The 14,292-nt window shown below is 40.3% G+C and overlaps 1 protein-coding gene across 2 annotated transcripts in view; it reads right to left on the bottom strand.

Annotated features, from left to right (window-relative positions):
* Positions 1-14,292, bottom strand: part of sufu (suppressor of fused homolog (Drosophila)) — a 109,306-nt gene that overhangs the window by 44,129 nt on the left and 50,885 nt on the right. For both annotated transcript variants that reach the window (XM_072238909.1, XM_072238908.1), the window contains exon 4: positions 9,310-9,452. In XM_072238909.1, the coding sequence (XP_072095010.1) occupies positions 9,310-9,452 (143 nt within the window). The remainder of the gene's footprint in view (positions 1-9,309; positions 9,453-14,292) is intronic.

Below are 14,292 nucleotides of genomic sequence, written 5' to 3'. Positions count from 1 at the left end.
CGACATGTTCCCCCACCAGAGGTGCTACCCCTCCCTGACACCCCATACACCATAATACTGCCTCATTGAATAATTGCTGATCCAGTTATTTTTGTTTCAAATGAAAGTTCACCAAAAGGGAAGTTCAACATATTCATATTTCCTATCTTGTTTTAAATGCAACCTCTGACAAAATGCATAGATTTTCAAAAGAAACAACTGCTGAGTTCATTCCAGTAAAACAAAATGGACGCTGTATTCTGTTCTACTGAGATGCAAGTGCAATCATCATCATCGATGCCTGAGCATAATAAGGAATAAACATCTTAGCTCCAACTGCATGTCTTGCTTCCTTGCACTACAGTTGCAGATGTAGAACCACACCTTGCCACTATGTGGTGCTGTGCATTACCATTTTAACAGAATTCACTTGCAATGATGCTTATTCCAAAAAAATCCAGAGAACAAAGTCTAAGTCACAACTGGCTTGTGTTCTTTGCATATTAAACTTCCAATCTTAAATTAACTTTCATTTAAGTTCCAAGTTAGAGGTAGAACCTAACAATATCTTAATAAACTCCCTAAAATGGGAACTGTATCATTTGGGTAGATCAGCAGTCCCCAACCACCGGGCCACGGACCGGTACCAGGCCGCAAAGCATGTGCTACCGGGCCGCGAGGAAGCGATATGATTTGGCGATATGAGTCAGCTGCACCTTTCCTCATTCCCTGTCACGCCCACTGTTGAGCCATTACGCATGCGAGGTCATTACCCGTGCGTCATCCATTTCAGCGCGGGAAGAAGATCAACTCCTCGAGCTTGCAAATGACCGCGGGCTGGAAAGTATGTTTGACATTAACATCTCTGCCGGCATTCTGGATCAAAGTCAAGGCTAAAAATCCTGAGATAGCCACGAAAGCACTGAAAACGTTGCTTCCATTTCCAACATATCTCTGCAGTGAATGCAACAAAAACTAAATTGCGGAATAGACTGGACATAAGGAACCCCGTTCGACTATCGCTGTCTCCCATCACCCCTCGATAGGACCGTCTTGTTGCAGGAAAACAAGCCCAGGGCTCCCAATGATTCAGTGACATTGGTGTGTTGCAATGATTTTATATGTTCATATGGGGAAAATATGTGCTGCGTGTTTAATATCCAAACATTACTTAAAATGTTATGATGCTATTGACATATATAACCATATAACAATTACAGCACAGCAACAGGCCATCTCTCCCCTTCTAGTCCCTGCTGAACGCTACTCTCACCTAGTCCCACCGACCTGCACTCAGCCCATAACCCTCCATTTCTTTCCTGTCCATATACCTATCCAATTTTTCTTTAAATAATAGTATCGAACCTGCCTCTACCACTTCTACTGGAAGTTCGTTCAACACTTACTTCAAGCTCCCCTGTCCTCCCTGATAATTGACTTATCACTATATTCATGCGAGGAAAATATGCGCTGTGTGTTTAATATTAAATTTGTTAGATAAACCCTTTTAGAAAGGAAATTGAGTGCATTAGCCACTTATCACCGATATTCCGGTAGTGATTAACCCCCCCCCACCTCCGAAGAGAATCGCCAAAAACGATTGGGGGGGGAATCGTACACGCATGCGCACTGATGCCCGCGCACAGCTTCATGGTAAATGTAGTCTTTCTCGGGGTAAACCCAACGTATTTGACTGCACTGCTACTCTAGTCCGTTGGCAACCCTACCATCCCCCCCCCCCCCCCCAGCACCGGTCAGCCGGTCCACAAGAATATTGTCAATATGAAACCGGTCCGCAGTGCGAAAAAGGTTGGGGGCCCTTGGGGTAGATGACTATAAAACAGCCTAAGTGAAAGGGAAGCCTTAACCTCATTTACATTGGCAGCTAGCTGTCTGTCCCAAACAGAAATTTCAAAACCATTCACTGGATTCAGACTAGTACAATTGAAAGAATTCTGAACTTGTAGGTTAAGAAGTGCCTGTCAGTTTAACATTAGTGTGGGCAAGTATCTGGAAACATTTTGGAACACAATTGACACCTGGGAAAAGTTTGAGTTAATAGAATACAAATTTAAAAGCTAATATCTTTCACAAACCCAGAAGATTTTTTTAATGAGTTAACAGAGACAGCTAAGGGATAAACAGTTTTTCTACACTCTACAGCTTTTCAGAAGAAACTTGATACAGCCACACAAAAAAAAAGCTACAAGAGTTAGGTAGCTGTGTGGATAAGTAACTGGCTGAACAGAGAGAAAGGTGGCACATAAAGGCTTTTCAGATCCTGCCTAATCTTCCCTCCACTCCATATTGTGACCTTCAGTACTCCATTTTCCTGTTATTGATAGTCTACCATGGATATTTGCAGCTTTTTTCTTTCTTAGCTCTTTGAAATCGCAGACTCACCCAGAGCTTTCAGCAGTCCACCCAGCCAAATCCAGTCACTGGTATTCTAGGTACTCTGCTTCTCTGTAGTAGTGTCTTCAACTCCAGGCATCTCACACACTTTGCTTATCCTGCCTCTATCAAGTCACTGGGACACAGGATAATGTCAAACTATAATGTAGTTACTGTGTTAATTGCAAGTACAGAGGAAGAACTACAAAACTTAATTGATATAATTGTTGAAAAAAGTGCAAAAATGGGTCTATCAATTGCAAAAAGACAGAACGTATGGTGATATCCAAAAAGAAGGAGAATCCTATCTGCAGGCTGAGAATAAACGGGGAAGACATAAAACAAGTACAGAACTTTTGCTACTTAGGAAGCTGGGTGATATCAGATGGCAGGTGCGACATGGACATCAAAAGAAGAATAGGGAAGAATAGGGATGGCAAAGACACCTTTACCAGAATGAAGAGTATACTGACCAATACTAAACTAGGCATGACAACCCGCCTCAGAGTACTGAAATGTTACCTTTTAATAGTTATTTTTAATAGGCAGTACTTATTTTTCCCCTTTCAAAATGTTTTGAAAGGGAGAACAAAACTACAGCTACAGTGGTGTTAGAAAGCTGTAGAATTTTCTCTATTTCTGCATAAACATGAACTAAAACGTGATCAGATCTTCACCTGTCCTAAAACGAGATAGAGAACCCAATAAGCAACACAAAAACATTATATTTATTCATTTATTTATGGAGAAAAATGATCCAATATTACAACATTTGTTGGAAAAAGTATGTGAACTTCTCGAGTAATGCCTTCTCCAAAAGCTATTTGGAGTCAAGTGTTCCAATCAATGAGATGAGATTGGAGGTGTGGGGTGTAGAAGTGCCCTGCCTTATAAAAAAGGCACACAAAGTCACGTTACTAACACAGCCTGCTCTTCTCAAGAAATCTGTGCACCATGCCTCAATCAAAACAACTTTTAGAGAATCTTAGAAGAATTGTAGAGATGCATGAAGCTGGAAAAGGCTATAAAAACATTTCTAAAGACCTGAATGTTTAGCAGTTCACAGTAAGAGAAATTGTCTACAAATGGAGGAAACTCAGTACTGTCGCTACTCTCCCTAGGAGTGGGCATCCTGCAAAGATCACGCCAAGACTACAATGTGCAATGCCGAAGGAGGTGAAAAAGAACCCAAGGGAGACAGCAAAAGACCTGCACAAATCTCCAGAATTTGCTGAACTCTCTGTTCCTGTGTACACTATAAGGAAAACACTTAACAAGAATGGTGTTCATGAAAGTACACCACAAAGGAAACCACTGCTCTCCAAAAAACATTGTTGCATTTATTAAGTTTGCAAAAGTGGAATTTTTTCGCAGAAATGCACATTGTTGTGTTTGGAGGAAAAAGTCCACTGCACACCAACACAAAAACTTCATTTTTCAACTCTGAAGCATGGTGGAAGCAGCATCATGGTTTGAGGCTGCTTTGCTGCCTCAGGGACTGGACAGCTTGCAATCATCAAGAAAACAATGAATTCAAAATTGTATCAAGACATTTTACAGGAGACTGCCAGGATAGCATTCCATCACCTGAAGCTTAATAGAAGTTGGATAATGCAACAAGACAATGATCCAAGAGTAAATCAACAACAAAATGGTTTAAAAAGAAAAACTGTTTTGAAATGGCATTGTCAAAGTCCTGACCTTAAAGTTTGGCTCGGCTAGGATCTCAGGGCTCTGGAGACAGGGGGATCGAAGGTCAGTGTCCCAGACGGGTATGTCGTGGGAGCTGGAACATCTTGGCTGTGTGTCCAGATACCTGAGATCTTTGGGCACAGAGCTCAAAAAAAGCAACGCAATGAACTTTTATCATAAACCAGCGAGTTGTTTGTTATGTCTCCCCTCTCACTGTGAAACGGAGACACCTCTTTCTCACTTATTAGGGAGAGAGAGAAAGGCGGTGGTATGTCGAATGCCGGGTGAACAATGTAGTATTTGCAGTACTGTAGGTCTGTGTCTTTACTGTTGCTTTTGCTGCACACTTGAGTGCTTGGTGACTGGTGCTGCTGCCTTTTTGCTGGTGGGGGGGGCAGATTGTGCTTGCTGCCACCTACATGCAGGGGGAGAGTTGAGTTGGGGAGAGACTTTGGGGTTCTAACATTCAACATTTAACTGTTGTTCATTCTTTGGGGCACTCCTCCGTTTTTGTGGATTTCAGGATGTATATTGTATACATTTCTCTGACATTAAATGTACCTTCGAAACCTACAGAAATGTGGAAGGACTTGAACCAAACAGCTCATTCAAGGAAGCCACCAGCATCCCAGAGTTGAAGCAGTTTTGTAAGGAATGGCCTAAGATTCCTCCAAGCTGATGTACAAGACTGATCAACAGTTAAAGGAAACATCTGGTTGAGGTTATTGCTGCACAAGCAGGGGGTCACACCAGTTACTGAAAGCAAAGGTTCACATACTTTTTCCAACAAATATTAGTAATATTCGATCATTTTTCTCAATAAATAAATGAGCAAGTATAAAAATTTTTGTTTCATTGGGTTTTCTTTATCTAGTTTTAGGACGTGTGAAGATCTGACCATATTTTAGGTCATATTTATGCATAGATAGTGAAAAGGTTCACAAACTTTCTAGCACCACTGTATGAGGATCCCTGCAGCACCCAGTGACCCCGCGATCTCTCGACTTGGAGGCTGACGTTAAATTCTCTTTCAAGAGGGTGAACCCTCACATGGCAACAGTCCACGATGGAATACCCACTAAGGCTCTGAAAACTTGTGCAGACCAACAGGAGGGACACATTTTCAATCTCTCATTGTTGCAGCTGGAAGTTCCCACCTGCTTCAAAAGGGCAACAATCATACCAGTGCCCAAGAAGAGCAGGGGGAGCTGCCGTAACAACTATCCCCCAGCAGTACTCACATCTACGGTGAAGTGCTTTGAGACGGTCATGGCTAGAATGAACTCCTGACTCAGCAAGGACCTGGACCCACCGCAATTTGCCTATCACCACCATAGCTCTACAGCAGATGCATGCTCACTGACTCTCCATGCATCCTCGGACCACCTGAACAATACCAATATGCATTTATTGACTACAGCTCAGCATTTAAACAATCACTCCTACAGTCCTGATCAGAAAGCTCCAGACACTGGGCCTATGTACCTCCCTCTGCAACTGGATCCTCTAATTCGTCACCAGAAGACTTTCATTTACTGTCAGTAACACCAAGGAACTGATTGTGGATTTCAGAAAGTAAAGATAAGGGAATAGACACCAGTCTTCATAGAGGGATCAGAAGTGGAAAGAATGAGTAATTTCAAGTTTCTGTGTGACAACATCTCTTGAGGAACTATCCTGCGACCAATGTATTGATTCATTTACAAAGAAGGCACAACTGCAGCTACATTTCGTGAGGAGTCTGAGCAGACCAATTTCCACAAATTTGGAGAGCATTTTTCTAACTGGGTGCACCACCGTCTGGTATCGGGGGGGGGGGGCGGGGGGGATCCTACTGGACAGGATCGAAAGAAGCTGCAGAAAGTTGTGAACTCAGCTGCATCATGGGCCCCCGCCTGCATAGTGTCCAGGACATATTCAAAGTGCAAAGCCTCAAAAAGGTGGCATCTATCATCAAGGACCTCTATCAAGCAGGATACGCCCTCTTCTCATTGCTACCACCAGGAAGGAGGTACAGGAGCCTGAAGACACACACTCACTATTTCAGGAACAGCTTAATCTGATTCTGAGAAAGAATCAGAGAAAACAGTGGATAGCAATTACATTTTCAAGAATGCAGTACAGGAGCTGATCCAGATTTTAAATTTTGAGAGCTTTGGCAAAAGGTTTCAAGCAAAATAATTCACTGATGCGAGCTCAAAATCAAACAACAGTAAATTTAAAAAATATGTAGATGCTGGAGACTTGAAATAAAAACAAAATGCTGAAAATGCTCAGCAGTTCAGACATAACTGTGAAAAGAGAAATAAAATAACATTTCAAATCACAAACCCTTTGTTCAAACTTGAAAATTCTAATATTTGTAGTGCAGAGTTAGCACTGGGAAATCTTTCCAATTTTTTTTATTAGTTTCTACATAGAAGAATACAGAGTACAAGAAAGTATATATAAAAGGTCAAAAAAGATTTTTTTAAACTACCAATTACATTATATCTATTCATAATAACAATCTCATTATCTGGTATTCATGTAAGTTAATCAATAGTTATATTGAAATATACTAATTTATTACAAAGAAAAGTCTAACCCCTACCAAGACCGAAGCTGTTTATTAAGGAGAAAAAAAAAGGTAAAATACCTTCTCATATAATAAAAATTAATATTAGCCAACATCTAAATTTAAACAACGAATTTAAGGTTTTGCAAGTTTTGAAAATAATTCAGAAAAGGTCCCCACAATGTTTGAAAGTCTTGACGAGATTCAGAAATTGAACAATGAATCTTCTCTAAATCTAAGCATGACATAACGTTGCATAACCATTGAGCATGAGTAGGAGAAAAAACACCTTTCCATTTAAACAAAAGCGCCCTCCCAGCTATAAGAGAGCTAAAGGCCAAAATATGTAAATCAGATGTCTTCAGCTTGATATCCTGTCCTGCAACAATACCGAATAGGGCTGTCAGAGGATTAGGCTTAAAACCTGACTTTGAAAAGTAAAGAAAATTTTGCAAAACTTCCTTCCAATATTTTTCAAGACTTGGACAAGTCCAAAACATATGAATTAATGAAGTTTCTCCATTGCTACATCTGTCACAGTAAGGAGATATATCCGAATAAAAACGAGACAGCTTAGCCTTAGCAACACATATCAAAGTTGCTGGTGAATGCAGCAGGTCAGGCAGCATCTCTAGGAAGAGGTACAGTCGACATTTCAGGCCGAGACCCTTCGTCAGGACTAACTGAAGGAAGAGTGAGTAAGGGATTTGAAAGTGGGAGGGGGAGGGGGAGATCCAAAATGATAGGAGAAGACAGGAGGGGGCGGGATGGAGCCAAAAGCTGGACAGGTGATAGGCAAAGGGGATATAAGAGGATCATGGGACAGGAGGCCTAGGGATAAAGAAAAGGGGGAGGGGGAAAGCCCAGAGGATGGGCAAGGGGTATAGTCAGAGGGACAGAGGGAGAAAAAGGAGAGTGAGAGAAAGAATGTGTGTATAAAAATAAATAACAGATGGGGTACAAGGGGGAGGTGGGGCATTAACAGAAGTTAGAGAAGTCAATGTTCATGCCATCAGTTTGGAGGCTACCCAGATGGAATATAAGGTGTTCCTCCAACCTGAGTGTGGCTTCATCTTTACAGTAGAGGAGGCTGTGGATAGACATGTCAGAATGGGAATGGGATGTGGAATTAAAATGTGTGGCCACTGGGAGATCCTGCTTTCTCTGGCGGACAGAGCGTAGGTGTTCAGCAAAGCGGTCTCCCAGTCTGCGTCGGGTCTGGCCAATATATAGAAGGCCACATCCGGAGCACCGGACGCAGTATATCGCCCCAGCCGACTCACAGGTGAAGTGTTGCCTCACCTGGAAGGACTGTCTGGGGCCCTGAATGGTGGTGAGGGAGGAAGTGTAAGGGTATGTGTAGCACTTGTTCCGCTTACAAGGATAAGTGCCAGGAGGGAGATCAGTGGGAAGGGATGGGGGGCATGGATGGACAAGAGTAGCCTCCGACCTGATGGCATGAACATTGACTTCTCTAACTTCTGCTAATGCCCCACCTCTCCCTCATACCCTATTCATTATTTATTTTTATACACACATTCTTCCTCTCACTCTCCTTTTCCTCCCTCTGTCCCTCTGACTATACCCCTTGCCCATCCTCTGGGTCCCCCCCCCCCAACCGTCTTTCTCCCTGGGTCTCCTGTCCCATGATCCTCTCATATCCCTTTTGCCAATCACCTGTCCAGCTCTTGGCTCCATCCCTCCCCCTCCTGTCTTCTCCTATCATTTTGGATCTCTCCCTCCCCCTCCCACTTTCAAATCTCTTACTAGCTCTTCCTTCAGTTAGCCCTGACGAAGGGTCTCGGCCTGAAACGTCGACTGTACCTCTTCCTAGAGATGCTGCCTGGCCTGCTGCATTCACCAGCAACTTTGATGTCTGTTGCTTGAATTTCCAGCATCTGCAGAATTCCTGTTGTTTGCAGCTTATCCTTAGTCACATGAGCTCCATGTACCACCTTAAATTGTATGAGGGAATGGTGAGCGCATAACGATGAAGTATTAACCAGTTTAAAAATTTCATTCCAAGTTTCCTCAAATATTGATGTCTGTAAATCTCGTTCCCAGAGATTCTTAATTTTGTCTAAAGGAACAGTCCTCGTCTCCAGTAACACACCATAAATATTAGATATTGAACTATTATGAAAAGGTGTCAAATTAAAAACTACGTCTAGTAAGTTCTTATCTGAACTCATAGGAAATGTGCATAATTGAGATCTTAGAACGTCTCTAATTTGTACATATCTAATAAAGTGAGTTTTGGGTAAGCTATATTTAGCTGACAATTGCTCAAATGAAAAAAGATTTCCTCCAACAAACAGATCCCAAAAACATTTAATACTCAACCTGCCCCATTCTTTGAAAACTAAATCAGTTATGGAGGGTTTTTAAAAAATTAGAATAGGTGGGACTTGAAAGGGAAAATCTCAATAAACCAAAATGTTTTCTAAATTGTATCCAGATCCTCAGAGTATGTTTAACTATTAAATTATCAGTTAAATTACTTACAAATAAAGTGAGGATCCAAGAAGAGAAATCTTAAAGACAAAGTGGAAGTAACACTGGGGATTAAAAAACACCTTCATCTTGTTGAAGACGTTTGAACAACTACAGTGAATTCTGAATTCAAGTTCACTCGCATTGAACACCAATGATGATTAGCATCAGAAACAAAATTTGTACACCCATACCTGCAAGAATGCAACTGTTCCAAATGGGGTACGCACAGGCTGCAGCTGTGGGTCCTCTGTCAGTAACATGTGTTGGATGCGAGATTCACTGTTGTCCAATGGGCTGTGCCAAGAGACATGGTCACCACTGCATAATGTGTTTTCTGTTTAGTGACAAAAAAATCAAATGAGTTAATTATATTTGATCAACTATTCCTAATGGTTTCAAGGTTACAGATTTGCAAAATACACAATTCATGAGTGCAGAAAACTAATTATTTCCTAACTGCAGTAACAAACTCATAATCAGGTTCAATAACACTGACATATTTCACATTCAAGATCAGCTTATCGTCAATTCAATCGTACACAGGCATACCATCAATGAAACAACATTTTTATGGACCAAGGTGCACAATGCATATATTTAACCCACACACATAGCACAAAGTAATACCACCACTAGTAAAGTAATGAATAATAAGGTGCTTTTGCAACAAGTTAAAAAGTAAACAATATAACACTACTGGCACTTCATGTGTGATGAGACCTGAGAAGTAAAATTTGTTGTTTTGTGGCAGCGGTACATTGCAGTACATTATATAAAAACTATGTTACAATAAGAAATCTATTTTAAAAGATTAAAATCAAATTAGTGCAAAAAGAGCAAAAAAAAACTACATAATGAGGTAATGTACATGGGCTCATCATCATCATTCAAAAATCCAATGGCAGAAGGGAAGAAGCTGTTCCTAAAACACTAAGTGCATGTCTTCAGGTTCTTGTGCCACCTCCTTGATAGTAACAACGAGAAGAGTCCTGGGTGATGAGGGTCCTTAATGATGGATACTGCCTTTTTGAGGCATCACCTTTTGAAGATGTTCTTGATGCTGGGGAGGCTAGTGTCCATGATAGAGCTGTCTGAGTTTACAACTTTCTGCAGCTTTTCCCCCTAATCCTGTGCAGTTGCCCCTCCATACCAGACAATAATACAACCAGTTAGAATGCTCTCCACAATACATCTGTAGAAATTTGCTTGAATTGTTGGTGCCATATCAAGTCTTCTCAAACTCCTGATGAAATATAGCCACAGTCATGCCTTCTTTGTAATTGCATCAATATGTTGGGATCAGGATAGATCTTCAGAGATGTTGGAACATGAAACTGCACACCCTTTCCACTGCTGATACCTTGAGGACTAATAAGTGTTACTACAACTTCCCCTTTGCAAAGTCCAGATCAATTCCCTGGTCTTACTGATGCTAAGTTCAAGGTTTTTATTGTGACACCAGCTACCTCTATGCCTCCACATCACCATCTGAAATTCTGCCAATAGTTGTCATCAGCAAATTTAAAGGTGGTGTTAGAGCTGTGCCTAGCCACACAGTCATGGGTGTGGAGAGAGTGGAACAGTGAGTTAAGCACCCATCCTTGAGGTGCATGTGCTGACTGTCAGTGAGATGTTAATTCTGATCCACACTGACTGTGGTCTCGCAATGAGGAAATCAAGGATGCAGTTAAGAGGCCCAAGTTTGGAGCTTGTTGATTAATACTGAGGGTATGATGATGTTGAATGCTGAGTTATAAAACAACAAACAGCAGCCTGATGTAGGCATTGCTGTTGTCCACGAGATCCATGCCCAAGTGGAGAGCTAGTGAGACTATATGTGCTGTAGACCTATTGTGGCAATAGGCAAATTGCAGCAGGTCCAGGTTCCTGCTTAGACAGGAGTTGATTCTGGCCATGACCAACTTCTCAAAACACTTTAGCACAGTAAAATGTGAGTGCTACCAGACAAAAGTTGTTGAGGAGGCTCACCCAGTCTTCTTGGATGGACACTGATATGATTGCCCATTCCTAAAGTCAAAAAGAGACCGCAGATGCTGGAATATGAAATTAAAAACAGAACTCTGTAAGAATACATTGAGTCAAGCATTTGTGGAGGGATCCTGATACAGGGTCTCGACCCGAAACGTCAATTTGCAATTTATGCCTCCACAGATGCTGCGGTCTTTAAAAGGCACATTATTAAGAATCAGCTAATGGTATGAATATGAACACAACGCTGGTGCCAATCTCTTTTTAAATAAAGTAAGTTAATTAGAGCCTATCAACACTTTACAGATTATTAATTCTCTGAACCTGTGGTCAATCATTTTCTTTAACAAGATTTCAGTAATGTTCCAAATGATATCTGATAGAAAGGTTCAAATGCAAGAAGTAAATGAAGGGATTGCATGTACAACGTATAACATTAGCAATTTTCCAGTCAAAAAGGGATCATTTCTTACACTGCAAATTAATGCATCTGTATTTTTCTCATCTACATATTATTTTCTGGCATAGAAATAACAGATACTAGATACTTTTAAAGAGCCATTGTTTCCTTCATAATGGATTTATTATGAAGAAATAATAAAGTTGATCCCCCTTGACTCATTTTTAGATTCATCTGTTCCACATTTTTCTCAAGAATACTTATTTAGCAGGTTTGCTATTTCCTTATTATGCATTAGAGTATTACTGACATCTATTTTTAATGGCCCACATTGTTCTTCCCACTCTCAAGATAGCTGCAAAGCTCTTTTGTATCACTCTTTGTGCCTCTTATTAATTTCCAGTGTGCTCTGGCTGTTTATAGCTTCGCTAGTAGTTCTTATTAAGTTCTTATACAAAAATGTATATTATATAAGAACTCAGGAATTCAAATACCTTTCTGTCGGTACTCCCCAGTTGATATGCAAAGTATGCCAAACTCTTCTTTATAATTAATCAAATATGTTTAGTTTGGGAATGACCTTTAATGTTTTTACATAACCAATTTCACTGGCAGCAACTGTACATGATCTTATTGCAATTCTGCTTCAGGGATGTGAATGATTGCCATGCCAGAGCCAATATTGAGTGAAGAATATTGACTAATGCTTCAAGTTTACCAGTGTTCAGCTTAAGGAAACTTGCGGTCGTTCAGTATCGAGTACCAGGCAAAGAATGCTAGAAAGTAAACTAAATCATAAATCATGTATCTACTGAAACAGGATCTTTTAATTGAAGATCAAAGAATAATTGAAATAAGCTCTTTAATCAACTGGTAATCATCTCATGGGCGATCCTCCATGCATACCTCAGGTAAAGCATCTTATGGAAGGCAAAGGTGCTGTCCCTCAATCATTCCAGGAGATAACGGTACAAATGTAAGATCAACGACAAATCCAAGTCCACTGCTGGTATTGTACAACAAATCATCGATAGCCCAGTGATTCAATTATAGGCACAGAACTCCCCATTTATTTGGAATACATTACGGAAGGGAAAGAGAAAGCAAGGACAGGTGGGAGTGACATGGTTATCTAGCAGCAGTATCATTCTGATTTGTTTCAAGGATTCCTTCCTGTAAAATTTAAATTTGCAGAAAATATCATGTGTTGAGAGCTGCCAGATGGTTATCATTATTTTCTAGAAAGCATTAAGGCTGCATTTACTAGAAAGAATGGTCACTGCTAACTTAATGTTTAATGGCCCACACTGTTCTGCTAACTTATTGCTTAGTTCAATTAGCCTCTGTTGGATGTGCATGAATCTACCCAACTGAGGTGAAGAATATCTTTAGAAGGCAGAAGCTGGCAGGAGGGAAAGTAAAATGAATAATTACATTGATGCTTTTAAAACAAACTGAGAGCAAATCAGGTTGTTGCTGTATACATCTTTCCATATCAAAATATATTAAACTACTACAACATGAGGAATTCTGCAGATGCTGGAAATTCAAGCAACACACATCAAAATTGCTGGTGAACGCAGCATGCCAGGCAGCATCTCTAGGAAGAGGTACAGTCGACATTTCAGGCCGAGACCCTTCATCAGGACTAACCTGACGAAGGGTCTCGGCCTGAAACGTCCACTGTACCTCTTCCTAGAGATGCTGCCTGGCCTGCTGCGTTCACCAGCAACTTTGATGTGTGTTGCTTATATTAAACTATTATTTGTTTTACTTAGTAACTGTAGCTTAATGATTTGCTATTCAATTGCTAAATACTGTTCCTGATTATATTCACGTTCACCTGTAACATATTTGCATGCACAATTTTAAACTGTGATTTATAATCAAAATTTATTGCAACAGAGTTTGAGGACAATCAGAGGGGTTGAAATTTTTAACTTTGATCTGAGCTGGGCCTGTCAGAAGACAATCTGGAAAACAAGTAATCCATCATTTACCCCTGGACTTAGATTGGAGATAAAACTATATCATCAGAGAATTTATGCACTTCTTTGTAAGGATCCTGAAACAGAATTTTGGCATGAATATGAAACTGACATGAATACTCAAGATAATAATCCAATCCAAAAATATAACAATGCTATCCTCTACTCATTCTTTTTTAATTTAAAGCCAAATGAAAAACATGGCTCCAACTAACTGCTGGTTAAACTTAAAACAATTTCATTTTACCAGACCATGGAAATAATTTCTCTTAAGAATTTGAATCCTTGAAGATCAGATTCAATGCAGAGACTGAACTGCATCCAAACACATAAAGTCTTCAATAAGAAGACTGAAGGCCAGAAGTCAAACTCCTTCTTGGAGCGTGCAAGCAACATTTTGAAATGGACTGCAAACTGAAATACTATTTCAAACTTTCATTCTTGCATTTTGTTACTGATTAAGAGCATATACAAATAGCTCTTAAAATGTATCTCCCATTCCTTTAATAATGGAGTCAAGACTCCCTCCAGCACTTAACATAGTTAACCGTATACAGTGTCACTCAACTGCTGGACCAATTTAAAGCAAGCTTGCAGAAATACACTCTGTGGTGTAGATCATGCATATAACAATCATAAATAAACTAGTGATGTAGGCAGAAAATTTCGCATTGCATGCTGTGTTGCCAATCAAGTTATCAGCTGTGTCAAGGGTGTTCAACTTCAAGCATTTTTCCTGCATTAATGTCCTTTGAATCAGAGTTAGTGAAGTTGCTTCAAGCAGTCAGAACTGACTT

This window comes from Mobula birostris, chromosome 21, assembly GCF_030028105.1.
Source record: "Mobula birostris isolate sMobBir1 chromosome 21, sMobBir1.hap1, whole genome shotgun sequence".
Classification (NCBI taxonomy): Eukaryota; Metazoa; Chordata; class Chondrichthyes; order Myliobatiformes; family Myliobatidae; genus Mobula; species Mobula birostris.
This window is presented reverse-complemented; position numbering and strand designations above follow the sequence as displayed.